The sequence below is a fragment of the Cyprinus carpio genome, chromosome A12 (genome assembly GCF_018340385.1).
Source record: "Cyprinus carpio isolate SPL01 chromosome A12, ASM1834038v1, whole genome shotgun sequence".
Taxonomy (NCBI): domain Eukaryota; kingdom Metazoa; phylum Chordata; class Actinopteri; order Cypriniformes; family Cyprinidae; genus Cyprinus; species Cyprinus carpio.
The window spans coordinates 10,779,695-10,805,390 of NC_056583.1; the positions used below are offsets into that span (position 1 = coordinate 10,779,695).

The 25,696-nt window shown below is 35.8% G+C and overlaps 2 protein-coding genes across 7 annotated transcripts; one reads left to right on the forward strand and one right to left on the reverse strand.

Annotated features, from left to right (window-relative positions):
- Positions 1-362: 362 nt before the first annotated feature.
- Positions 363-11,322, reverse strand: LOC109099553 (probable E3 ubiquitin-protein ligase MGRN1). 6 transcript variants are annotated; one of them, XM_042767487.1, is made up of 18 exons: positions 10,717-10,852; positions 10,413-10,626; positions 9,978-10,096; positions 9,802-9,890; positions 9,424-9,570; positions 8,956-9,073; positions 8,746-8,812; positions 8,600-8,643; positions 7,748-7,795; positions 6,991-7,059; positions 6,691-6,850; positions 5,278-5,390; positions 4,408-4,619; positions 4,207-4,321; positions 3,348-3,393; positions 2,986-3,102; positions 1,512-1,554; positions 363-1,187 (listed from the first exon to the last, which is right to left on the reverse strand). In XM_042767487.1, exons 2-17 carry the CDS (start codon positions 10,498-10,500, stop codon positions 1,517-1,519), a joined length of 1,590 nt encoding a protein of 529 aa, XP_042623421.1. In that variant the 5' UTR covers positions 10,501-10,626; positions 10,717-10,852; the 3' UTR covers positions 363-1,187; positions 1,512-1,516. The 6 variants fall into 6 exon arrangements, with proteins under 6 accessions (XP_042623421.1, XP_042623419.1, XP_042623420.1 ...); XM_042767485.1 differs by lacking the exons at positions 1,512-1,554; positions 10,717-10,852 and adding an exon at positions 11,187-11,322; XM_042767486.1 differs by lacking the exons at positions 1,512-1,554; positions 10,717-10,852 and adding an exon at positions 10,861-10,878.
- A 168-nt stretch (positions 11,323-11,490) lies between these two features.
- On the forward strand, positions 11,491-21,585 carry LOC109099552 (UBA-like domain-containing protein 1). Its single transcript, XM_019113064.2, has 3 exons — positions 11,491-11,827; positions 12,383-12,442; positions 21,146-21,585. The coding sequence occupies exons 1-3, from the start codon at positions 11,720-11,722 to the stop codon at positions 21,443-21,445; spliced, it is 468 nt and encodes a 155-aa protein (XP_018968609.1). The 5' UTR covers positions 11,491-11,719; the 3' UTR covers positions 21,446-21,585.
- Positions 21,586-25,696: the final 4,111 nt, after the last annotated feature.

A 25,696-nucleotide genomic window follows, 5' to 3' on the forward strand; every position in this document is an offset into this window, starting at 1 on the left:
GCAGCCACTACTTGAGTCTTCAGTCACAAAATTATCGGTTTACATTAGAAATTATTCTAACATGCTATTTTGGTGGTCAATTATTATCAATGATTAAAACAGTTTTACTAAATATGTTTGTGGAAAATATATTTTAGGATTCTTTGATGGATACAAAGTTCAATGAACAGCACTTAGATGTCTTTCTAATTTTTATATTATTGATATCATCTATTTATGGTGTTATTAGTAATTAAGCTTGGCTTCAATTTTATATTTCTTTCGTGTATTTATTGGAATTAGGGTTTATGCCAGAACAGCAGCATCATCAATAACTTCATAAAATGTACGCCTTAAAATAAATAACCACAGTGACTCAAATGTGTGCACAACACTTTATGATAAAACAATCTGACTACATACAAATATACATAACTTTTAAAGGTGCTTTACGTAGATAAGCAGCAGTGAATTCACTAAAAAGCATCAGATATGTCACTGTAAATGATTGCAGATCCCTCTATAAACTATTTATTAAAGCTTCAAGAAGTGCTACAGCTTCCCACTTTGTATGTTTCAACATGAAGGGACAGCCACACAGTACTATAAGGCACAAAACAAATATATAAGATACAGACATAGATTATAACGTCAACTGGATAACTGATTATACTATGCGTCCGTATCATACTGCAATCTGATGCACTTAGTCATTATAAAAAAAATTAAAAAAAAAACAATAAGCACAGTCATAATTCACCATGAAGCTGCAGAAGTCAAAGAGATTGGGCATCCATTAAAAGATTTCGAGTCATTCAAAATTTCTAAACTCTCATAGCAAAAGCTATGACCGTCTTATAAATAATGATTCTTTTTAAAGTTTTAGTGTGTTAGAATTCTGTGCAGTGTTTCTACTACACCGTGAAATGTCTTGGACTCTTTAATGCACAATTTTGATTGTGCTACTCAAGAAGTAATTGTCTTAATTGAGACAGGGTAGCATTCCTGAACAATAGTGTGCTGGAATGGGAATAGTTTGATTTGCGTAGTAGAGATTGAAACAGTGGCTTGATGAAACTGGCACAGCAGGGGCGTTTATGAAGTGAGCCGCTCATCTTCCATGCGTAGGGTGCTGGGGAGGCAGAGCAGGGGCTGACTGGAGCTGCTAGTGCTCTGACTCTTCAGGCTTTCTATAGACTCTGATGACCCTGAGGAAGAGTGAATAAAGGTGAAGTGAGAATGGAGGAGAATATTCACTTGACTGAACTGATTTTTCTCAAGATCTTTTGATTAAAAGGGCTTATGGTTAAAATTAGTTTTGCAGGCCAGCTGGGCTTAGATATGAATATTCTTCAATGAAAAATGTTTTCATATATCATGGACATATAGTATGAAAACGTGTCCAAACTTGTGGTAATATAATTGTGTTTGCATGTGATTACTATTCTAAATAACTGACTCTTACAAAGCGACTGGTAGAAAAAGGGAAAACCAGTAAAAAGAGTGAAATATTCATGACATTGGTGACCTACCAGAGTCAACACTCCTCTACAGCTGTGGACCATGACTCAGACGCTGTGTGTGTTAACAGCAAGCCGAGTTAGAGTAAGAAAGAGACAGCACAGCATTAGACATGCATCAGACACACAGAACCAGTATGGAAGCCCATTTAAGCCACATAAGGAGGAAAAAATATCATGCTTTGGTAAATTATAAATCAAAATTATGGGCTACTATATTATTAAGATTAAAAGTTTAAATTGAAATGAACACAAATCATGTTTTAGTCATAATGACCTAGTATTTTATAAGTTTGACTTACAATAATGACTTAGTATCTCATAATTTCAACTGTTTATGTGGTGAAAATGGACTATAGCACAAGATATATTCTTCTTAGTTAAATGCAAATATATATATATATATTAGGGCTGTCAATGATTAATCACGATTAATCACATACAAAATAAAAGTTTTGTTTATATAATATACGTGTGTATACTGTATATATATTTAATATGTATATATAAATACACACACATGCATGTATATATTTAAGAAGAATATGTTATGTTTATATATTAAATATATTTATATATAATATAAAATATAAGAATATAAATATATAAATGTATATACATGTAAATATTTTCTAAATATACAATTTATGTGTGTGTATTTATATATACATAATAAATATACCCTGTACACATACATATATTATGTAAACAAAACTTTTATTTTGGATGTGATTAATCGTGATTAATCATTTGACAGCCCTAATATATATATATATATATATACATATATACATATATATATATATATATATATATATATATATATATATATATATATATATATATATATATATATATATATATATATAAAATGAAATTCAACACACTGATTTCAATTACTGCAGTTACATTTCAATACTATAATAATAAACTATTAATTTCTTATTCAAAATACTAATCCTGTGTACTGTTTTTTTAATTATATTTAATTACAAAACTTGTCAAATCAAAAAAATAACATTTAATCCAATCACATTTGTATCTGAAACATTTTCAAGAATTTATTTCCAATTAAAATTACCTAATAGAATTAGGATAAAATTTCAGATTTCATGATTTTATATCAAGAATCATAATCGAATTATCAGAGAAAATATTTGCAGAATTTTATGTAGAAAGCATATAAAATACACTGTAAGAGAACTGTAAAAATGCCTTTTAAGACTGAAGAAAAACATTTTTAAAGAGAGGCTTTACTGGTAGAACTGCTGAGCAAGGAAGCAGCAATAACTGAGAAGGTTCACACAGCACAGAATCAGTTCTGCCAAACATGCTGAAAAATTAGCTTTCTTCAACTTTGCTCTTTTGCATTTTCTCAAAGTCAACAGTACAAAGGTTTATCAGGGCGTAAAAGATATCCCACCTTTGAAAAAGGACTCAAAGGGTGTCAGGGTTGTGAGTAATTAAGTGTGTGTTAGCGGCTCACCAGGCAGGGCCAGATCCGCTGAGGGGTCACTTTCTGTCCGGCTCAGGCTGCTGCGCTCACTGTGGCAGTCCTGTAGGATTTCACTCACAGACACACTCAGCGATCTGCTCTCTGAACCTGCCAACGTGACATGATTAGCATTGTTTGTTCTCCATCACTTGTACACAGCAGCATCACAACCAAAGCCTGAGAGGATGCAAGTCAATCTATATATGCATAATACATACAGTATATATACACATTACATAATATATACTGTACATATTATATATATATGGCCACTGGCTATATTATTTGAAGACTTGCAGCATTTTCATAAAATGCTTTATTTTAATGCTGATTTGCACATCAAATTTGCAAACCTGAATTTGGGAAGCCAGGTTTGGTGGACACACCCTCTACTGTGGCCTGTTGGGAAATAAATTAGGATGAGCTGCTTATTTATTTATTTTTTCAGGTTGTGGGAAATAAGCAGTGTAGGTTGTTTTCTAGTTTGCATTTCTTTATCAGTCGTATGCAACCATGTAAAACCCACAGAACTATGCAAACTAGTCCATGGAATTACACAGTCGGCTCATCCGTGCCATGAGTCACACACAAACATAATGATCGTTTACAGGAAATAAATTTGTTAATAAAACTAAAAACTATTCTACAGTTTTTACACCACCAACAGGTTATTTCGAGACCAAGAGTATGAAAACTGCTCGTTAAACAGTAGTTTCTGCTTGCCTTTAAGTACACTGTTAAAAGAAAACCATTTGCTCACTGGGTTACACTTTATTTTAAGGTGACATTGTTATAGCGTAATTACACAGTACCAAGTAAAATTAATGCACTATTACTCTACTTAATCATGTACTATAGGGCAGGGGTTCTCAACTCTGGCCCTCAAGGTCCACTTTCCCACAGAGTTCAGCTCCAATCCTGATTAGACACACCTGAACAAGCTAATGAAGGTGTTCAAGTTCACTAGAAAGAGTTTGATCAAGATTAGAGCTAAACTCTGCAGGAAAGTGGACCTCGAGGGCCAGAGTTGAGAACCCCTTCTATAAGGTTAAGGTTTAGGGTTAGTTGCTTGTAATTATGCATAATTAACTGTTATTACTATAGTAAGTACATGTAATGTGTAACAACACCTTAAAATAAAGTGTTACCCATTACTGGCTTGTCTGTGGGCATCATTTCACAAGTACAGGGACGAAATTGATAGTGGCTGACCTCAGTGGGACTGAGACTACAGGGCAGAACAGACTGAGACTGGGCATCAGAGAGCTCTGACATCTTCTCCTCATCTTCCTCCTCCTGTATGGGGGATGAGGGAGAACGTGTAGACCTGGAAACATGACACATATCACTGGAAAAAAACAAAAACATTATTTGAGCATTTTCAGAGCGAGTATTTTCACAATACAGACTTACCCATCTGGTGACTTGCTACCTTTGCCCTTCATCGATGTGGTTTCTGCACTCTGCTGCCGCCCAGTCAGGTTAAGAGGATCCCCCATATCCTCAGAAAACTGGATCTCCTCATAGAGAGGTGCTGATGGGATCGAAGGGGACATGGGTTGCACCCCATTCAGAGCTTCCAGCAGTGAGATAGGCTCATAGCCAGGAGGAATGTTGTCTGCATTCTGAGATTTAAAAAAAAAAAAAAAAAAAAAAAAAAAAAAAAAACAATCTGTGTCCATAGTAAACTTCTGACTTGTTGCCATGTAGAAGCAAAATAATTTGAAGGTTTTGTTTTAAGAGTTATGACAGTAAAGATTTTTTTATTAAATGTTAATATTAATTAAAGTTATTTTGTACTTTATATCAAACAATCTTAAAAAGATCTGCAAAACAATATTAATAAACTGTTTTTAACATTACTAATAAAAAAATGTTTCTTGAGCACCGAATTAGCATATACTATAATTTGAATATGCTATATTTTAAAATATATTCAGAAAAAAAAAACTTATTTTAAATTGTAATATTTCAGAACATTAATGTTTTTACTGTATTTTGGAACAAATAAATGCATAAATGATGAGAAGAGACTACTTTAAAAAAAAAAAAATACATAAATACATACAAAATCTAAATCTAAAAAAATTGTCATTGGATGTTTGAAATGAGGAGGTCATACGCCACTGAACACCTGAAATACCATTCATAACTGTACTGGAGTGAAATGCGAAACATGATTCCACTGGACAAAATCAATACTACTGTAGCAACACAGTGGAAAAGGATCCATGATGTGTTAATAAACTGGAGTAAAGGATGAAGTATGAGTGTGAACTTTACCGAATGCTCAGTATGGTCAGAGCTCTGGGACAACACTGGGCTAAAGGAAACTGGGGAGAGAGTGGCAGCTGTTTTCTTCCTCACGGCTCGGATCTGGAGCAGGGCTCTGAATGCTGGGGCAGTGAGAGAAGAAAAAAAGGTCAGGTGGGGAAAAGGGATACAAACAAGAGCAGTGTGCATAAACAAACACAGGTGCTGCATCTTCACACTGCAGCTTAAAAGTAACCAGATTCATTTGGCTACAAAAAAGGGGGTAAATATTTGCACAGCTGGTCTTACTGTTGAAGCAAATCAGTGCACTTTTTCTCAGTGAAGAAGTTCTATAGGGCAGAAACTATTTATGCAAGTACACTAAAGCTTGGCCAACTCACAACAGTCCTGTTGTATATAGTTTCTTATTAACATGCTTCTCCTTCAAGGTATAGTTCACCCAAAAATGAAAATTTGCTGAGAATATACTCATAGCCACCAAAGATGTAGATAAGTTTGCTTTTTTGTCAGAACATATTTGGAGAAAATTTGAATTAGATCATTTGCTCACCAATAGATTCACTGCAGTGAATGGGTGCCGTCAGAATAAGAGACAAACAGCTGATAAAAACATTACAGCAATCCACAAATAATCAACACGACTCCAGTCCATCAAATTAATATCTTGTGAAGTAAATCTAATAAATTTATCATTAAGATGCTTAAACTGTCACTTCTGGCCAAAATACCAGTCCATAATCCAAATTCGCCAGTGAAAAATCCATCCGCTGTTGTAATTTCATATCAAAATGCACCAACATTCATCTTAAGGATGAATTCATTACAAACTCTGATTCTGACGGCACCCAATCACTACAGAGAATCTATTGGTGAGCAAGTGATGTAATGCTAAATTTCTCCAAATCTGTTCCGATGAACAAACGAACTCATCTAAATTTCAGTTCATTTTCAGCAAATGTTAATTTTTGGGTGAACTAGTCCTTTAAATGACACATCAAGGAAATGTGTTCTTTTCAGAAATATTTCTCTGAAAAAAACTTAAACGTGTTTTGTGATACAAATAAATCCACTGAAAATGCCCTGATGTCTTACAGTATTTCACAAATGGGAAGAAACGCTAAATCAAATAATCATTAGTACATGACACCCCCAGCAGATGGCACTGTTCAACAGTCACATGATCTGTACTACACAAGTGATCAGTGATGCGCTAGTGATTATTCATCACTAAGAACAAAGAATAAAAAGGGTAATTAAAGCACAATGGTAAATCAGTACATATTAGATTTAAAAACTGATCACTCAGCCTTTTATCTGTATGGCCATACCCACTTTAAAGGTTCGGCTCATTTAGCGGAACAAATCTGAATAATAATGGAGGAACAATACAGGAAGCTCAGGCGTTGATTAATGAGTACTTACGCAGTCTGCAGATAGGGCAGTTGTTGGCCTGGTAACGCAGTGTGTCAGCACAGGCATTGCACAGACACAGGTGCCTGCAAGGGAGAATGAGTGTGTCACGCAGGTCCGATAAACAAACCACACACTCGCTGCTGCTGTCACTGTTCTCATCCTCTGTGGACTGAAGAGAGAAGACAAAACAAAACACTGTAAAATAGTACGTGAAATCAGAAACAGAAAAAGGCAGGATGGATATTGTATTATCAGTTGTGCATATCTTATTTGCCCTAAATTCTCTGGTGTACTAGTGACATGATTTACCTTTGTCTCCTGATTGTTCCGGTTTTCAATGCCGTAAATCTCCTGCAGAAGATAGCTCACACGGTCCACCTAAAGGATGAGCATGTGATACATGGGAAACATCACAGCACAGATCAAAATGCTCATTATCTTTTTCATAAAGCGACATGGCCTGATCACTGCTTCCATACATGTGCAGTGGGTGAGCATGTATGAGTGTGGATGGATCAAAGCTTTCAATCTGTCTGTTTAATGAAGGATCCAATTAAGAAACACAATCCTAGATATACTGGAACATGAGATTGTTCTTTTGCTTCAAGCAGGGTTCCTTCAGATGTTTGAACAAGTTAAATTTAAGACTTTTTTTTAATCACATTTTTAATACCATCTTATTTGAAATTTAAGACCTAAACCTGTAATGGAAATACACATTATATGACATATATAATGTTTAATGTGTTTAACGTAAAAAGAAAACAAAATATAATCATTGTAATAAATTACATTTATTACTAAAATATACAGTGAAGTTTTCATATCAGAAGACAATGCACCGTATCACACATTAAGATTTTTGGTGGTGCAAACAATTTATTCTGAAACAATATTTTCATCAGTGTTCTATCAGCTTTTACATACATCTGCATATTTTCATTTACCTTTACAAAGGCCTATTTTTACAAATGCATAAATGTTTTGATATATTATAAAACATTGAAGACTGATATTTTGAATAATGATACTCTTACATTTAATAAAGAGACACAAAAATACTTACGATTTGCTTTTGTTTCAAAGGCTTCACTGAGAAACTGCCATCAACATGCTGTAAGTGAGGGAATATATATACATATAGCATTACTATTAGAAAAACAACAGAACAAGCTGGTAAGGTAAAAGTTTTTGTGCACCAAGAATGTGAGAGATCAAATATACACTTGTATTTTATTGGAAAATAGCCATTGAAGAAACCTGTGCGCATTTCCATACTTAACATTAGCAATGCTGGGAAAAAAAAATTGTTATTTACTTACTTTTTCCTATACTCCTTAAACACAACATTTAACATTATATCAGAAAAGTTATTCAAATTGAATGAAAGATATTTTTTAAATAATTAACACCAGTAATTTATAGATCCTAAATCAATGAAAACAGATCAATGCATTACTTTAAAACATATCTGAATGTATTAATCTGATTATGCTGTGTTAATGAAAATGTATAAAACATCACAGGCTCTTCATGATGCTTTCTGTGGGAACTTTTGTTCTACGTAACAAGGCTAAATTATGTTTATTCAGTCCATTTTGACTAACTAACTAAATAAAAAACAACATCAATTAAACCAACACTTACCGACCAATGAATTTCTGACCATGACTTTAATGAGCCTGGAAAAAAACAAAAAGAAAAAAAAAAAAAAAAAAAAAAAAACAACCAATTCACAATTTTCGAATTCCACATTTCAGGTTTTCCATGATCATGTGAACCATGAACCCTAAACCATCCTGACTCTATAAAATCCTGCCTGGTTAATGACTTACTCTGTGTTACAAAACATGACCAAATGCATACAAGCCTTCAGCTGACATTCTTGAGCGGAAAACAAATCTCAAGAAATACACACCCTTTCAAAAGCTGCCAAGAGAACATGTGCATGCCCGGTGACATCTGTAACAGAAAACACAATGTTTTGTGAGACAACAGTATGAAATGATATTATGTAATTCTATCTGAATATATTTTTAATGATCTTTTTTTTTTTTCACCAACCATCTCCCTCATCCACTATTGCTTGGACCACCAAAGGGAAAACACCTTTGTCCAGATCAAAGTTCAGCTACAAAAACATTTCAATGTTTAATTCTCAAAATACATGACACCTAACTATTCACAATAGTTTTTAAAAAACATCACATCACATGACACTAATGCAAATGAGTCTCTAAGCATCTAAAGAAACGTAATCTTAGAAAATCCCACCTCTTCAGGCTTCCATTTGGCGAAATCAATCTTGAAGGAAGGAAGAGAAAATTGCTGATTTATCCCTCCCTTATAATGGACTGTCTCAGACACCATTGAAGGGCTCTTGGGGCTGTATCTTTCAAAAGAAAATTGTAGTGATTATAACCAACACATTCCAGCATACCTAAGGGTGTCAATTACTAATAATGTGCATTAAAACAGTGACCATTGTGAAAGGGCTTAATCTTTTGTATTTAGACCAAGTGCTAATTGTACCACTGTTTTCAAGGAATTAATTAAGTTGCCAGGAGAGTTGTTGTCTAGATGCAAGTGGGTTATGTTTCTTTGGAAACTTCTAATTATCATCTAATCCTTTTCCTCTATAAGAAACTCACTTAGTTACAAAAGTGTACACAACAAGCATAGTGATTTAGCATCATTCAACTGCAGAAACTGTAGCCAATGTACTACTCAGTGGAAGCTTACATTGCCATCCCATTGGCAAACTCCTCAAAGGCTTGACAGTATAATGTAATAGCCACTCTGGCATCAGTATCAAAGCAGAATTCAACACCGTAAAGGAGTCTGGGATCTCCTGTATCCTCTGGGGTGCTGTCAGAATCATCCTTATACCTGCAAAAAAAAAAAAAAAAAAAAAAAAAAAATATATATATATAATATATATATATATATATATATATATATATATATATATATATATATATATATATATATAAATATAAAAATCAAAAAAACAGAACTTGGTTGTGAAACCTCCACACATTTATCTCTTATTTCAGCATATATTCTACATTGTGGCATCCTCATCGGCCCCTTAAAGCCGTAATTATATTCAGAATATACCTGACAAGTCGTAAAGAATCCTTCCTGATGTTCACCAAACTCCTCAGCGTCTTCACAGGCTCATGTGGCGCTGGGGTCACATAGGGAAACTGTGGAGAACAGGGCAAAAACGTATGTGTGAGGATGACATAAAGTGTCCAACTCTTGAAAGTTTTGAGCTCTTTACATTTGGTCACCTGCACAGGTCTGTTGCCTAGGAAATTCAAATCCATATTTTCTCCAAAGAGATATCCCTCTGGATGGGGTGTGTCAAACTTTTCTCCTCCCATGAAAAAATGGCTGGTGAAATAATTTCCTGCAATAAAGCCATCAGGGAGATTATTATCTGGGATGGATGCGTTCATTAAACAAAGTTGACACAGGATGATGTTTTCATGCTTCCATGGGGACATCAAATTAGTATATATTTTCTACATATTAAATCACTGCCAAAGAAGATTTAAAAAGCAGAATTAGACATTCAGTAAATAACTTATTTTAAATGGAATGCAAAAAACATTAAAATTGTGTGACAATCCATGAGTGACACTAAAAATGGTAAAAATGCACACTACATTAGACTTCGTAATGAGGCTAACGTTTGTCAACACTTTACTTAAATGACATTTTACCTGATTTGGGAGGATATCTGTACGCCGAATTGGCTTGAATATCGATATCTTCAACTCCAGCAATCCTCCTGCTCAGTATTGAACCCATGTTTAAGTGTAAAAGGCTGTTGAAGACCGATATATGTGGATAAAGGAAGATCTGTTTGGACAGTTAGCTGGACACGGTTTGCTTCCTCCGCTACGGATGCATTCCCATCTCTGGCGACAACAAGAACTGCAAACAAAAGAAACCAACTTCTCTATCAGCGTTTGGCTTTTAGCTCTTGTGCAAAAACAGCGACTTACGTAAAATCCGTCAACTCACAAGCAGACGTCAAATAAACGACTTTTCATCGGTGAACAAAATAAAAACAAAAACAAGACTATTGAAAAAGACTCTCTTCTGAGGAACCCATATTCTCGCGAGGCGGGATTTTCTGAGAGCAAAGGATATTGGGATATGTTGTACCTGTCTACCATCCATCGTGGTCTCAGCTGACTTGAAAACAAGGCACGCCACAAAAGCTTAAAAAGAAACCTTATGGATGACAATGAGATAATTATATATTGTTTATTCTCTGTTTGTGTATAAGATGTGATGCGTTTTTGTTTTTGTAGTCAACGCATATCATTTTAACAAGCGCAGTCACGCACTGTTATTAAAATAAAATCAATGTAAATGTTGTCGTCACATGCTACCATTAACACTGCAAAGGACTCCTTTAAAGTAACGTTACATCTGGAGTCCTCTGTTAAGATGCAAGTGATTCAATTGGTGTTGGAAGATTTGTTTACCTTATTTGGGAAGGTTGTGGCATAGCTCGAATGGGAATTGGACGGGAGCGACCGTCATTCATAAATTCTGCCTACTAGAATTTAACAAACAAAGCGTAGCATGACGGGATGTGTAGTTTTGGTGTTACAAGATAATCTTAAACACACACTCAGTCTTATCCTTGTCGTGTAGTTTATGTATGCCTTTTATTTGTTTCGGAATGGATATTGTCGCATTGTATAAGCAAATCGTAAACATATGCCTCGAGCGCTTCAGCGTATACGGCAAACTACTGCACTGTCATCAGAAACACAACAAACGTGGAATCCTGACGCATACAATTCCCATGACCTCCGCCCCGCTCTGATTGGCTGCTTCGTGCTGTCAATCATTGGCGCTCGTTACCCCAGCGCTCCTACAGTAAATATTTGTGTTTGCTCAACCGGCTGTAATGGTGGACGACTGAAAGAGAAAAGCGGAGAGACTAAATCTCAAAAAAACAGTACCGGGAAAAGCACTAGTGTTCGTGGCTCGGAAATAAACACCAGCGAATATGGATGAACTCAAACATCAAGTTATGATAAACCAGTTCGTCCTGACAGCTGGATGTGCCGCAGACCAGGCGAAACAGCTTTTGCAAGCGGCACATTGGCAGTTTGAGGTAAGCGCATATGTATGCCTACGCCAGTGCATTGTTCGTGTGATGCATTGCCTACTCTGTCGCGTGTCTGGTTGCCATTCCTTAATATTGACTAATAACCATGATCTAAGTAGGTTTTAGTTTCCTCCTTGGACATATCATATCTATCAATGCCGTCTGCATGTGCTTTATTTTGGAATAAAACTGCACTTAAATAACGTACATCTCTATAGTATAACAATTGCGAAAAGCTCAACAGAGACAGGCTACTATCCAATTAGAGTTTACTCCAGATTAAATACTATAATCCTTCCCCATGACACACTGTACTAGCTTCCCATGCCATTATGCAATAAAGATGACCGTTGACAGATTACACTCCCGCAGAGCTCAACACTGATACAATGTTGTGCTTTCATTTTTCATTTAGATTTCAGCCTAAATCCCGCAGCCATTCTCAGCTCTCTGAAATAAGTCAAACTCCGACGGTTTCCCAGTCTAGCGTGATATAAATATGTTCAAATACATATTACACGGCGTGTAAGGTAATGCTGTGTTATGATCTCTCACTCGCAGACAGCCCTTAGTGCCTTCTTTCAAGAGACAAATATCCCGTACGGTCACCATCATCAAATGGTGAGTATGAAATCTGTCAGATTTGTTTATGAGTGTTTGCTTTATTACATTTAACTTTTTTTTCCTATTACATGTGTTTGTTATGTGACTGTATGTGCTCCGTTTACATTGTGGCTGTAACAATAACAATGTAGAGCTGTAGCCATAGTGTCGGCCATGTTGCGGAGAGACGGGGCTTCCAGAAATAAACACACACACACACACACACACACACACACACAGAGAGAGAGAGAGAGAGACGGTGTGTTCACTGTTATTACTGTAGTGTGCCGAGGTAGGAAGTATTTCAGTGTTGCAGTAAAAATGAAATGAAATATGACCACAAAGTTAAAGTCTCACAAGCAATTAAAAGTGTCTCTCTGACTGGGACTAGTGTGTAATTCCTTGATGAAAAATAAACGTATGGCATGTGCATCATGATGATGAAGTTCTGGAATATCCCATTGTCACCTTTTTTGTTTTGAAAAACAGGCATATTGGTAACACTTTACAACAAATTCCCATTATTTAATCTTAGTTAATGCATTGACTATAACTCAGAATTAGCAATTAATTTGTTACAGTAATCATTAGTCTTCGTCAGTGTTAGTTAATACATACAACTGTTAATTGTTAGTTCATGTTAGCTCAGGTCCTGTAAATAACGTTAACAGATACAAGTTTTGATTTTAATAATGTATGAATATATGATGAAAATCAACATTAATTTTTAAGATTAATAAATGTTTATTTTTATATTATACTTTATTTTTCTTTAATTATGTTTCATTAATTTATATTACAAATTACACTTTATTGTAAACTATTGAAATTCTGTTATTCAGTCCTGAAAATCATGAAAATTGTGGAAGTGATGGAAATTTGTATAGTGAAGAGTTTTTTACTTTTATGTTTTGTTATTAAATATTTCATCTTGTAGATAATGCTATTGTGATTTGTGGCTGATGTATTCTTTGGAGTGATTTATTTTCAATGATCGGTCAAACTGGTTCATAAAATAGTCAAAATGATTCATTAGTGAATCTGAACCTAAATGATTTCTAAAAATTCTTAGTATTCATAAATAACTACAAAAATGTCAAAACAGTGGGAACCCTGTTTTTTGATAAAACAGAAATTATGTAATTAAAATTTGGCATTCGTATATGTTCAGTTACATATTACACATCAGGTTGTGCAATATTTCAGATAGCAGTTCACCCCATGTTTTGGGTGAACTTTTCCTATAGAATTTATTTTTAAAGCACAACATCACAGCCGTAATTAAAGTTTTCTACATTTTCAGGCTGCTGAAGCTTAACATCTGTATGTGCTGATGTTTATTTTACTATTAAACAGTTTACTGGGAAATATTTGTTGCGAATGAGCGGATCGTCAAGGGCTGAGATCATGCTCTGGACAGATGTAATGTTAGATGTTTGTCTCCTAGAGTGACCCTGCTGCTGTAGTCCTACAATAATTGCTGAGCATGTTAGCTCATAACTCACCCGCTGAGCTGAGTACTCAAACAGAAAGTTGGGTATCACACAGAAAAAGCTCTTTCAAACTTAGTTATGAATTTTATAAAGAAATATGGGTTCTGAAACTGAAAATAGTCATTCACACTGAAATTGCTCCCTGTCAATTTAATTAGAGAGTAGGACAAAAACGATGGATATTCTGGATTTTCTCCAGACATTACAGTACTTTTATAAAAATATACATATATATGACATGATTTTAGTCTAGTAATTTCATCAAGTCATCAATTATTAAACAGTGATTTAGGTCTGTTCTCTAGGTGTCTATAATTAAGTATTAGACCTCAAACTTAAGTTTCATTACCAAAGAATAATGGTCTGTACAGAGCAAAATGTTCACATTTTGAGAAATTAACGTTTGGCCCAAGGAATTCTTGTATTCTGTCCAGTGAAGCTCTGACCATGCCGTCATGTCCAAAGAAAAAAGAAAAGCCTTAGTAAGATGGCGAGTTATCCTTTGGTTAAAGTATGGTAATTAAAACAGGATTTAACACACAAAGAGTAGAAAAGGCTCTTTTCCTGGCATTGGGGCTGAGAAGGAGGGGTACAAGTTCTGGTAACTTTAACTGTGGTTTGTTCCTGAGTGTGACCTAAGAAAGGGTTGGCAGTATTTTAATTCTCAGATAAGATACAGCTGAATTCCTGCACCTTACAGACAGAGGTGGGGAAAGGTTAGAGTAATGACAGGACTTGTATTGCAGTTAACTGACAGTTTGATTAAAAGGATTATGGAGTGAAGCTCCTTATCTTGACAGCCTTACAGTCATGTAGCCCATAAAAACGAGCAGATGTTCTCTCGTGTCAAGGCTGGGAGTTAGGGAAGTGGGACAATCAGTATGAAATATTATAAAGACAAAATACAGGCTAAGAATTTAAAAAAACACTAGATTGTCTAATCAAAGGCAGTGTATACAAAGTATTTCACTGTAAAACAATGATTATATTTGAGTATTTGGCCTTGAGTTGAAGTCATGGTGGGTGCCAGAAAGAGTAAACCACATTTACAGGCAATGTTTCCCGGCATGCAGATGTACAAGAAGTAACGTGCAATGCACATGTATTAAACCAAGGCATTAAGGTTTAACTGGTTAGCATGGCCCAGACTGCAGATTCAAAAACCCAAAGTTAGCCGTTTTTAATTTCTGTTCAAAAACAAACCACATTATATTCTTTATCTAGATAATCAAAATAGCCTTCCTGATTACTCTTTGGAAACAATGCTAGGAAAGCAGGCTAATGTTTGAATATTTAAATGAAATCACAACCAGAGTCAAAGGCCCCTTTTAAAAAATGATCTTTTCCCTTTTCTCTTCTGAAAGTAACTGAAAACTGTAACTGAAAAACAGAATGAGAAATTCGAACAATTATAGCTTCAGTTATATAATATGACGTTTGACACATCATTTATAATACATATAGTGTTTTACAGTATTTAATGCCCATTCACACCAAGGACGTTAACTATAACTAAAATTTTAATAATAATTGTAATTCTATGAGCCATTTGTTCACACCACAGCTATAATGGTATATAATGGCACAGAAAAATGATATTGTTGTAATCAATTTTCAAAATAGTTTTCCTAGCTGATGTACAATAAAAACACTGACAGCCATTCAGAATCCACCCAGGTTTAAAGAGCTGGAGCATTTAAAGCAGCAGACGACATGCAATGCACAATTATATTAAACAGAGCGTTATCTATTGATGTGAATGCTAATATAGTAATCATGGTTTTTATAGTATAATTCACACTATTTTCTAAATACATGTTATAAATCTTATTATAAATAATTAATCCATGCATGTTTTTTTTTTTTTACCTTGTAATGTTTAATCAAAATATCATTATTGGACCTTCCAGTAAAACTTCTTTGGTGACGTATGCAGGATTTCTCCAATCATTTAGTCCAATTAAACCGAACTCTTTTTGAGTACAACACCAACTCTCCAAGATGTCTTTCAGTTGGATGACATTTAAACTGCTCTGATTGAGCAACTTTTGCTGGTTTACGATCACTGCACAATCACTTGGCAGAGGACATTGCAGCCAGTATTGGCTGTAGAATCATTTCCTTGATTTTAACATAAGTATGAATCAAGTCTTGTTTTCATTGTGAAAAATAGGCCATTTTTAGGCAATACTTGCCTATTGTTTTGCTCTGAAATCCCTCTGTACTGTGTAAACACTCAGGTTAATAATCAAGCCTTGAACTGAGAGATCATTTGTTCACATATGTGCAAACACACACACACAAACGGTATAATAGAGTGCAGAGATCAGAAAAACCTCTGCATCTCTGCAGTACGTGATTACAAATTACTGTTATAAATACCAAAGCACCTCCTAAAGGCATTGTCTGCCTGCTTGACGACAGCTCCCAGCATCAGAGACTCACAGATCTGCATACAGCAGATCAGGAAATGTTGTACAGTTTTGTGTTACAATGGAACACTGCAGTGAACAGTCAATTATCTCATTACAAACCTTATCATTATATTTCATCTGCCACAGTGTGTTCACTTTCCATAAATCCAGCCCTGAGTCATGTAGACATGCATGTGAAGGATGCAAAACAGTGGTTGTACTGGAACTTCCAAGCTAAAGTGTAAACATGGAGCGGTGAATTGCATCACTGTTTTAGTTCAAAGGATTTTCAAAGCTTTCCTTGGTTTTATGTTATATATTTCCAGCTGTTTACAGTGGAATGGAGGAGAGTTCCAATCCAGAAACTGCTTGTTTGTGGATTGGAACAGTGTGGCTCTTTGAACAATAGTAAAGGGGTACAAGGTTGATGCTCTCTAACATTATGCCCCTGAAATGCTCGTGGATATGCTTGGTGTACCAAATACACAAAAACATTTCACGCATTCTGAAGTCTAGAACACAACAGTTTTTAAATAGTTTTATATTTCTTCATTGTTTTTAATTACAACTATGCCATTTGCAGTGCTTAATGGGGTTGCAGTTCTTACTTGCAGTTTTTTGTCGTTCTACCTTTTTTGGACGATTTTCAAATACCAAACAAATAAACAAATTACTCAATTTGTGACAAACCATCAAACAGATCTGTTTCATTCCTTATAACTCTTTATTATAAGTCTTTATTAAAGAGTTTTTTCCTCTTTAAAAAATCTATATGCGAAAAATGCTTCTGGAAACAAGGTTTTTTCTCTCATGTTTTCTCCAATTTACATTAATATGAAGAAACAAATATAAGTCATTTGTAGGTTATAAAGTATAAACACTGTGGTTTTGTACACTGTAAGAAAAATAATTGACATGACGCAGTGCATAATTTAAAATATGGGTAAAACATCAGTGAAAATTTTATATGGAAAATTCCAGTACATTGTGCCCTATTGTACAAACTTTACAGTGTGTAGTGCTATATAAACATTCTTTGTTCGAGAATCCAGACAAGCAGTGACTTTGGTCATCCAGTGGTGTGAGTTTGAGGCTGGGTTATCTTTTTGACTGAACAATGGAAGACAGGCAAATTCTAGAAGAACTGGCAGAGGTAAGGCTGCTCTCAGGGGGTTCATGAGCGCTGAATGGCCGCTGATGCCCTGGAGCTCACTCTCTGAAAACATTGAAGCAAATTTTCAAATAGACCTTATCTCTATTAAAGGGTCATATGATGCTGCTAAAAAGATAATTATTTTGTGTATTTGGTGTAATGCAATGTGTTTAAAGTTTAAGGTTAAAAAAAACACATTATTTTCCATATAATGTACATTATTGTTTCTCCTCTATGCCCCGTCTTTCTGAAACGCATCGATTTTTACAAAGCTCATCATTCTGAAAAAGCGAGGTGTGTGCTGATTGGCCAGCCATTCAGTCCGCTGTGATTGGCCGAATGCCTCAAGCGTGTGACAGAAATGTTACGCCCCTTAAACTGTGATGCCGTCTCCCAGCAGCACGAGACTCATTCCAGCTGCTCTGCTTGTGCACATCCCATCATTGTTTCTCTTTTAGCAGTTCAGTCAATGTACTGTTTGGAGTAACTGAATAACTTGGGATATTGGTTTATTTCACGTCAGAGGGAGTATAAGGCATGTTTATAAACTGAATAACTTAAGTAATTTGTGGATAAGTGCGTACTGGCGACGCGAACCGTTTCAAACAATTCAGTTCGATTTGGTGAACTGGTTCGACCGGTTCACTAAGAAGATCCAGTCAAATAGAAAGATTCGTTCGTGATCCAGACATCACTAGACGAGACAAAACCAATAAAACCCATTACAAACGAGGCATTTATTGCATCCAGTGGGGACATAATTACTGATTATAATGACTTATACTGTCTTTTTATGCGTTGCGTATCACTAAACATAAAACCATGTCTGCATTTGTGATCTGACAAACAACAAAGAACAAGCCTACTCTACACTTCTCAAAACTCGTGTTTGAATCATCAGTCAAATTCTTAAAATATAAAAAAAAGTACTTACAGGCTGTGAGTCAGAAAAGCCAGACTGTCCTTGCAAAGTTGGAATTGCCCAACTTTATAGAAACAGCCGTTGTGCCACAGACGCATTGCAGGCTACTGGTTCAGGAAACAATCCTCATCCTCCATAAAATGCGCAGCACACATCTGAATATTTGGGTTGGACTGTTCTGGAAGTGTTGAAATACAACTTAACCACTGATTTCTAGTCGTGTCCTCTTTTGGAAGGCCAAACAAAGTAGTTTCGCTTTCACAACGAAACACACAGCGTCTTTACAACATGGCAGCGACGGCAACAGAAAGAATAAAAGTTACGCCTTCTTTCTTTGCGTAAACATTTGGGCAGCGTTATGCAAATCTTCCCACATAGTGATGTAGATATGTGGGTTCGTGTGAGAACAAGCCGTTTTAGGGAGGTGTGGTTGACTCAACTTTTATAAAGAATATCTCTTTGGATTTTAGACTTTAGTCTTTGCAACTTTACAGATCTTCTTCATGCACCAAGAGCTTGTAACTCTCCAAAGAGAAAGGAAAAATTGAAATCGCATCATATGACCCCTTTAACAAACTTCATATTTGAAGTCTAGACAACTACATTCTTGCCTTAAAAAATTCTTAAAACTACATTCACAAAACAGTAACAGTATCATTTTTAAATTTATAGTGGGTTTGAAATTTGTTATCACTAGAATATTGCACGCCTGAAAAAAGCTCTGTCAAACAGATTCGAGAACTAGAATGTTGTATGTGTGTGTGTGTGTATGTTTGTATTTATGTATATGTGTGTGTATATATATATATACATACATATATACATATATGTATAGTGCAGTTCTGTTTGGTGATGCTAGTGATACAGAAATTACACTCTTCAGCTCTAACACTGTCCCAAAAGAGATAACATTCACTGGGTTTCCAAGTAAATCAGATGTAAAAAAAAAAAAAAAAAAAAAAAGTATAACAGTGGACTGGGCTGTGCACCGCAGGTTCAGTTTTTCTCCGCCAACTCTGACCTCATTTCTCATCAACAGATCTGTCTTCACAACCAAAATATTTCCATAGCAACCCAGCTGTCGGCCAGAGCATGTTTGTTATGTACACCACACCTCTTGACGCACACTTTGTCAATGTTTCTGAATTATGGAGGATCTGCAGATGCATCTGCTCTCGTTTTGACAGCTGTGTTAAGCCACTGACCGTCTTCTTCACATCTGCAGCAGCTGTCCAGTAGGCTCATGTATTGCCGTATGCCATTTTGTGCGACTCTCCCAAACCGAGGGCTTATACCCCCCCCCCCCCCCCCCCCCACCACCATCTAGTCTTCCTGTTGTAAACACTCTTTTGAATTAAAGCCATCCAGGGACAATAAGGACCATTTGAGACTTTTGACCTGCCACAATGGGGTGATTGTGGTGTTTTTTAGAGAGATATCCTTACGGTGGGTCAATAAAAACTGCAGGCGGCAGTATTCAAGGTTGCTGACAGGATGGGACAAGGATGCCAATGTGAATGCTGCAGTAAGACAATATGGACATGCTTCTCATACCTGTGCAAGGACACACCAGGAAGTATTCCAATGTAATGCTGTCCATTCATTTAGCTTTCATTGACAAAATCTCTTTCTCCCCACATATTAGTCCTTAAACCCACAGATTACTGCATTGTTCAGATTTGTGGCAACCTTTGAAATGTTGTTTATTTTTGGTGATGTTGTCCAACCCCCAAAAACACTGCAGGATGGCGTGGGTGCTCTAATGAGGCCTATTGTGTACCTCTGTAAATGCACAATTTGCTGCGGACAGAGGACGGCAAGTTTAGAGAGGACAATGGGGAGGTCACAGAGGTAATGGAGTAGCCGAGCGGCACACAGGGGAAGGCAGAGCAGGTGATGCCAGGGCAGAGATGAGAAACAGGAAGTGGAACCGTTAGAAGAGCACCAATCAACACAGGCAAAAAGGATGTGAAGGAAGGGAGGGAATGTCGGAATGATCTGCTGGGACAACTTAGCAGAATTCAGTTTTGCCACTAAAATGTTTTAGCTGCTTGTCATATTTTTATAAGACAGGAATGTTAAAGAAGTATTTAAAGTCAACATGTTTTCACTCCTGTAAACTGTGAAAGACATGACCTGACTTTATCTATCAGAAATGGTTTGGTTTGTGAATAGAGGCTTCTATATGATATGAATAAGGGGTTTGTGACATCAGTCGTAAATCATGAAATGAAAGAAAATCATTTTAGAGATGGAACAAGATTTGATTAACTTTGATTTAATTTGATTAAAGTGTATTAAGACAAATTTCTACACCACTGTTTAAATGTTTAGGGTCTGTAAGATTTTTAAATAAATACTTGTATTAATTTTATTGATAATAAATGAGAAAAGTTTCTTGAGCACTAAATCAGCATATTACAATTAGCTGATTTCTGATTTGCAATTTCTACAGGATCATGTGACACTGATGACTGGAGTAATGACTGCTGATTTTAAAATAGAAAACAGTTATTTTAAACTGTAATAATGTTTTACAATATTACTGTTTTATATGTATATATAGCCTTGGTCTTCTTTCCATAAAATGAAAACATCTTCCTAACTCCAAACTTTTGAACAGTTTTGCAAGTTTAAATTGGATTTTTTTTTTTTTTTATTATTGTAGAATTTTTTAATTTGATAAATGATGTGCATTATCCAAGAAGACATTTGTAATTCTCTATCCTTTTGTTTTTAATGTGTACCCCTGCCAACACGCCCGCAACACCACCAAACTTCCCTGACGCCCTCACCATGTTCTCGCGACTCAAAGCCTCGGAAAGCTTCAACAGCAGCAGCAGTCCCAGCATGGCCACCTCACCTCCTCCACCTCCGGTCAGCTGGGGCATGACTCCACCCATGCCCAACCAGCAGGGCTTATGGACTCAGGGACCTTCCCCCCAACAAGCCCACCCGCCCCCAGGCTGGCCCTCAGCTGTCAACCAGCAAGCGGCAACCGAACAGAAAGCCAGCGTCGCTATGGAGGCCGAGAGATGAGGGCCTGGACTACACAGAGCGAGGGTTAGGGGAGGGGCAGGGGCACTCGTTTTTCTCTCACTCACCAAACATGGAGGGGGAGAGAGTTCCACCAAGAATAACCAAGCAACATGGACATTTACAGAAGAGGAGTGAAAGCCAACACAAAGGTAATGAGAGAAATAAAGAAACAAGCGCACATTGTATTACTAAGAAAGAAAGCAAGTGAAATTTACAGAGCTTTTTTCTATAATAAAAGAGTAGTTTAACGTATATGGGACTACGATCATTGCGCCCATGGATTATTTCTAGTATTTTCTCAAAGATGGATGTCTAGCATCTAAGGCAGCAACTTTTCTCACATTTTACTTTTTATTCTTTTATCTGGTGTTCTTTATGCAAGACAAGAGTTGACGTTGCATGTGGATTAGCAACCTGTTTTTGCGGTTTTTAACTTGTATTCAATGCAAGCATTCATGTGTACAGTGTGTGAGACTTACACAATCAAACATTGTGTATCGGACTTACATTTTCTCTACCCGTTGGATAATGGGACTTTTTCGTACCTCACTGGTCACCTGACTCTATTCAACCAATCAGGGAATCTCACTAGTTGAACACTTTTTCGCACTCAAACTGGATTTTCCACGATGCTTTGCTTTGTCCATTACGCAGTAACTCAATGTTATCATCAAAGATCGTAAACATTGGTTGGAAATTTGATTCTGAAAGGTCTGGATATTTTATAATCATTGTTCCTAGTTTTATTTAAATTTGTTTTTGGGGGAGCTGGTTTGCTGGTCTAGGGGCGTTTATCAGTTTTGTTTTTTAGTTGAGGAGAGTAAATCAATGGCGCTAAAGCTACATTAAACCAGACTACTATACAACATATTTGCCACTTTGCATGACGTATTCATATGTATATAATATTTTGTAGTTTCTTCCTTTTTGGTAAATTCTACATGACAGCTTTTTCAGGAATTCTGTATCATTTCCAGGTTTGGAAAAAGGATGAGAACTCCAATACAAGTTGTAATTCTGGCCCCATCTGCTTTTTCTTTTGACATTAATGTAAAAAAAAAAAAATCTTATTTGGATGAAAAATATAATTTTCAAAAAACAACACTGTTAGTAAATAATTTTTTAAGATTTAGTTTGTTTTATTTTTCATTTTCTGATCAAGCTTTTCTTTTGGGGTCACTTGTTCCCAAATGGTTTTCCATGTATGTTTTCCCTTGTTTGACTGTGTTGATACCATTCCCACAATATTTGTGGACTACCTGATAATTAACTTATCATTGTTTGTGTTCTTAAATAAATATTGTATGTCCTATGGTGTGATCTGTTCTTGAACTGATGGTTGACTGTTGTTACACTGTAACTGTACATGCCAATTTAGGTTTAATAGAGATAGAAATATTACTAAATAGTAGTAGTAGTAGTAGTAGTAGTAGTAGTAGTAGTCGTCGTCGTAGTATGGAATTATCATTGTTTCTGCTTATAGGATGATAGGAAATACTTAAATTGAGGAAGTGAGACTGAAGTGAGCCTATTACAAGAAAAATACATTACTTTCAGTTTCCCTTTTACTCAAAAGATGCATAATGTATGGAATACAGTCAAATCATCATAACACTATGAACTGACTATAAATCTTTGCATACTTTGGATCCATTAGGATCAGTGCAAAAATAATTTTCTTAATCAGTATTTCAGATTCAGTATTCTGTTATTTAAAAAAAAAACAAAAAAAAAAACATGCTGTACACTAGTGTTCAAAAGTTTGGGGTCAGTAGAACTAAATAATACTAGCAAAGATTTGTTGAAGTGATTAAAAGTGACAGTAAAGACATTTATAATGTTACAAAATATTTCTGATTAATGCTATTCTTTTGAGCTTTCTATTCATCAAAAAACCTTGATAAAATGCATCACAGTTTTCACAAAAATATCAATCCGCACAACTGCACAATGCCATCACTGGAATAAATGACATTTTAAAATATATTAAAATAGAAAAAGGATCATCTAAACTGTTATATATTACACTATTACTGTATTTTTGAAACATATTGGCTCCAAATTGTTGAACGGTAGTGTTTTTTCAATTTATTCTCAAACAAGATTCTTTTAAAAATGTTTAAACACATTTTTTAACCAGTAAGCAATAAAAAAAATGGTTTAAGACAATTATTAAAGCTATTTGGATTGGAGTGTTTATAATATTGAAATATATGATCAGGCATAAACCTACAGCAGGTGTTGTTTCTAAAGATAATATCGCCTGGTTAACACATGGCCACTCCAGAGGTCAGCAGGTTCTCAGGTTAGATGTCCTTGTTTCACCTCTTAATCAAACACATGGAGAGAGAGAGAGAGAGAGAGAGAGAGAGAGAGAGAGCAGTTGAATTGAGCCCAATCTCAGTCTGCTTCCGCCCTCTCATCCTCTTCGTCACAGTGCTACTGTTCTCTGTGTTTGTATATTTTTCAGGGCGTGACTTGGAAACCGAAACATTGCCAAGTTAACTACCGTTAGCATGCACGGTGCTGTGGAGTGCCAGGTGAACCTTGGCCTGCGGCGATACTCCTTCTCAGAACCTGAATTTGATCTGTAGTCAAATGTAACGTCCCACCACTCTCATCTCCATCTTGGCCTCTGAAACGGTCGCCTGCTCTCCGTTCTGTTCCCACATTATCACTGGCACAGCTCGAAGTTCAGGGCACAATGTTCTGCGTAGCAGGGGAGAAGGACAGCGCAGATGTCTTCCTACTAAGTGTGAACATCATGCTGCATTTTTGAAAAGGAGTTTGCGGCAAGGTTTGGGATGAGGTAGGGGAGGGGCCACAGAGGCTTAATGAATCAGAAAAGGTTTGATATGAGATGACTCACACTGCCGCTCCAGGAGCCTGTCAGGAGATGTCTGCTACAGTTTGGGCTGGAATGAACGAGTGGGCATGAGTCAGCAGGATATTGTTAGTGAGAGATCTGATTGCTGCATGTACACCTACTACACCTTTTCAGCTCAGTGCCCACCTGGAAGCTGCAATCATGTCCTTTTCCTATGACCTTCCTGTTGGTTTCTTTGCTCAAGGCAGTCAGTTCTGGGCATTTTCTTTTAAGCCAAACATCTAAGATATAATTTTAAGTGACTAATCTCTCTGAAACCACATATATCATGATGTTGACTGGCTGGTGGCACAAAAAGAACACACACAGTCACAAGGCCTTCATTAGCCTTCCCAATCTGTGATAGCAGATGGGGAGAAAATCAAGTCCATTAAAATGCTACAATGTAATATTTGTGATTAATTGCTTGCGGAAGAATTTTGTCCTAGTCAAGCCACTTGTTCTGCTAATATTTTCAACAGGCCCACCACACACACACACACACACACACACACACACACACACACAAAAAAAAAAAAAAAAAAACTAATTCACAACATACATACATACAATCAAATTTGTTAAGATGCCTTAACAAAAAGATGTTGTTTTTTTTAATCAGTGGCTGATTGATTGATTTTAAAGATGTCTCTTGTGGTCACCAAGGTTGTATTTATCAGATCAAAAATACAGTAGAAACAATATAGCCTATTATAAATTAATGAATGAAATAATTTGCTATCATAAAAAATATGATTACATATTAACTATTTTCTATTTATTATGTTTTAAAATGGAATTAATTCCTGTTATGGCAAAGCTGAATTTTCAGCAGCCATTACTCCAGTCTTTAGTGTCCCATGTCCTTCAGAAATCACACTAATATGCTAATTTGGTGCTCAACAAACATTTTATTATTATAAATAAAATATCATCATCATCATCATCAATGTTGAAAACAGTTGTGCTGCTTAATATTTTCTGTGGAAAGGGGCATACATTTTTGAAGATTCTTTGACGAATAGAAAGTTATATACAAAATATAAATCTTTTGAAACATTATAAATGTGTTAAAAATCTACAAAAAGCTGGAATTTATATAGCTATGATGTAACTCCATGAATTCATACATTCTGGCTAGAAAACAATGGCATACGATGCAAAACATTACTAGTATGTAGTTTTTAACATACTGATGCATTCAAGTAATTTTTTTGTAAATCAGTTTCAACAACATTTCATCTGAAGTAACTAAATTAACAACGATGCTGAATAAGTCCCTGAAGCCCAAACATCTACATTTGAATGCATAAAAATGGAGGTATAAGGTCAAAGAATGCTAACAAGAACTTCAACCAAGAGGTTCACTACCGTCCTGCAAACAA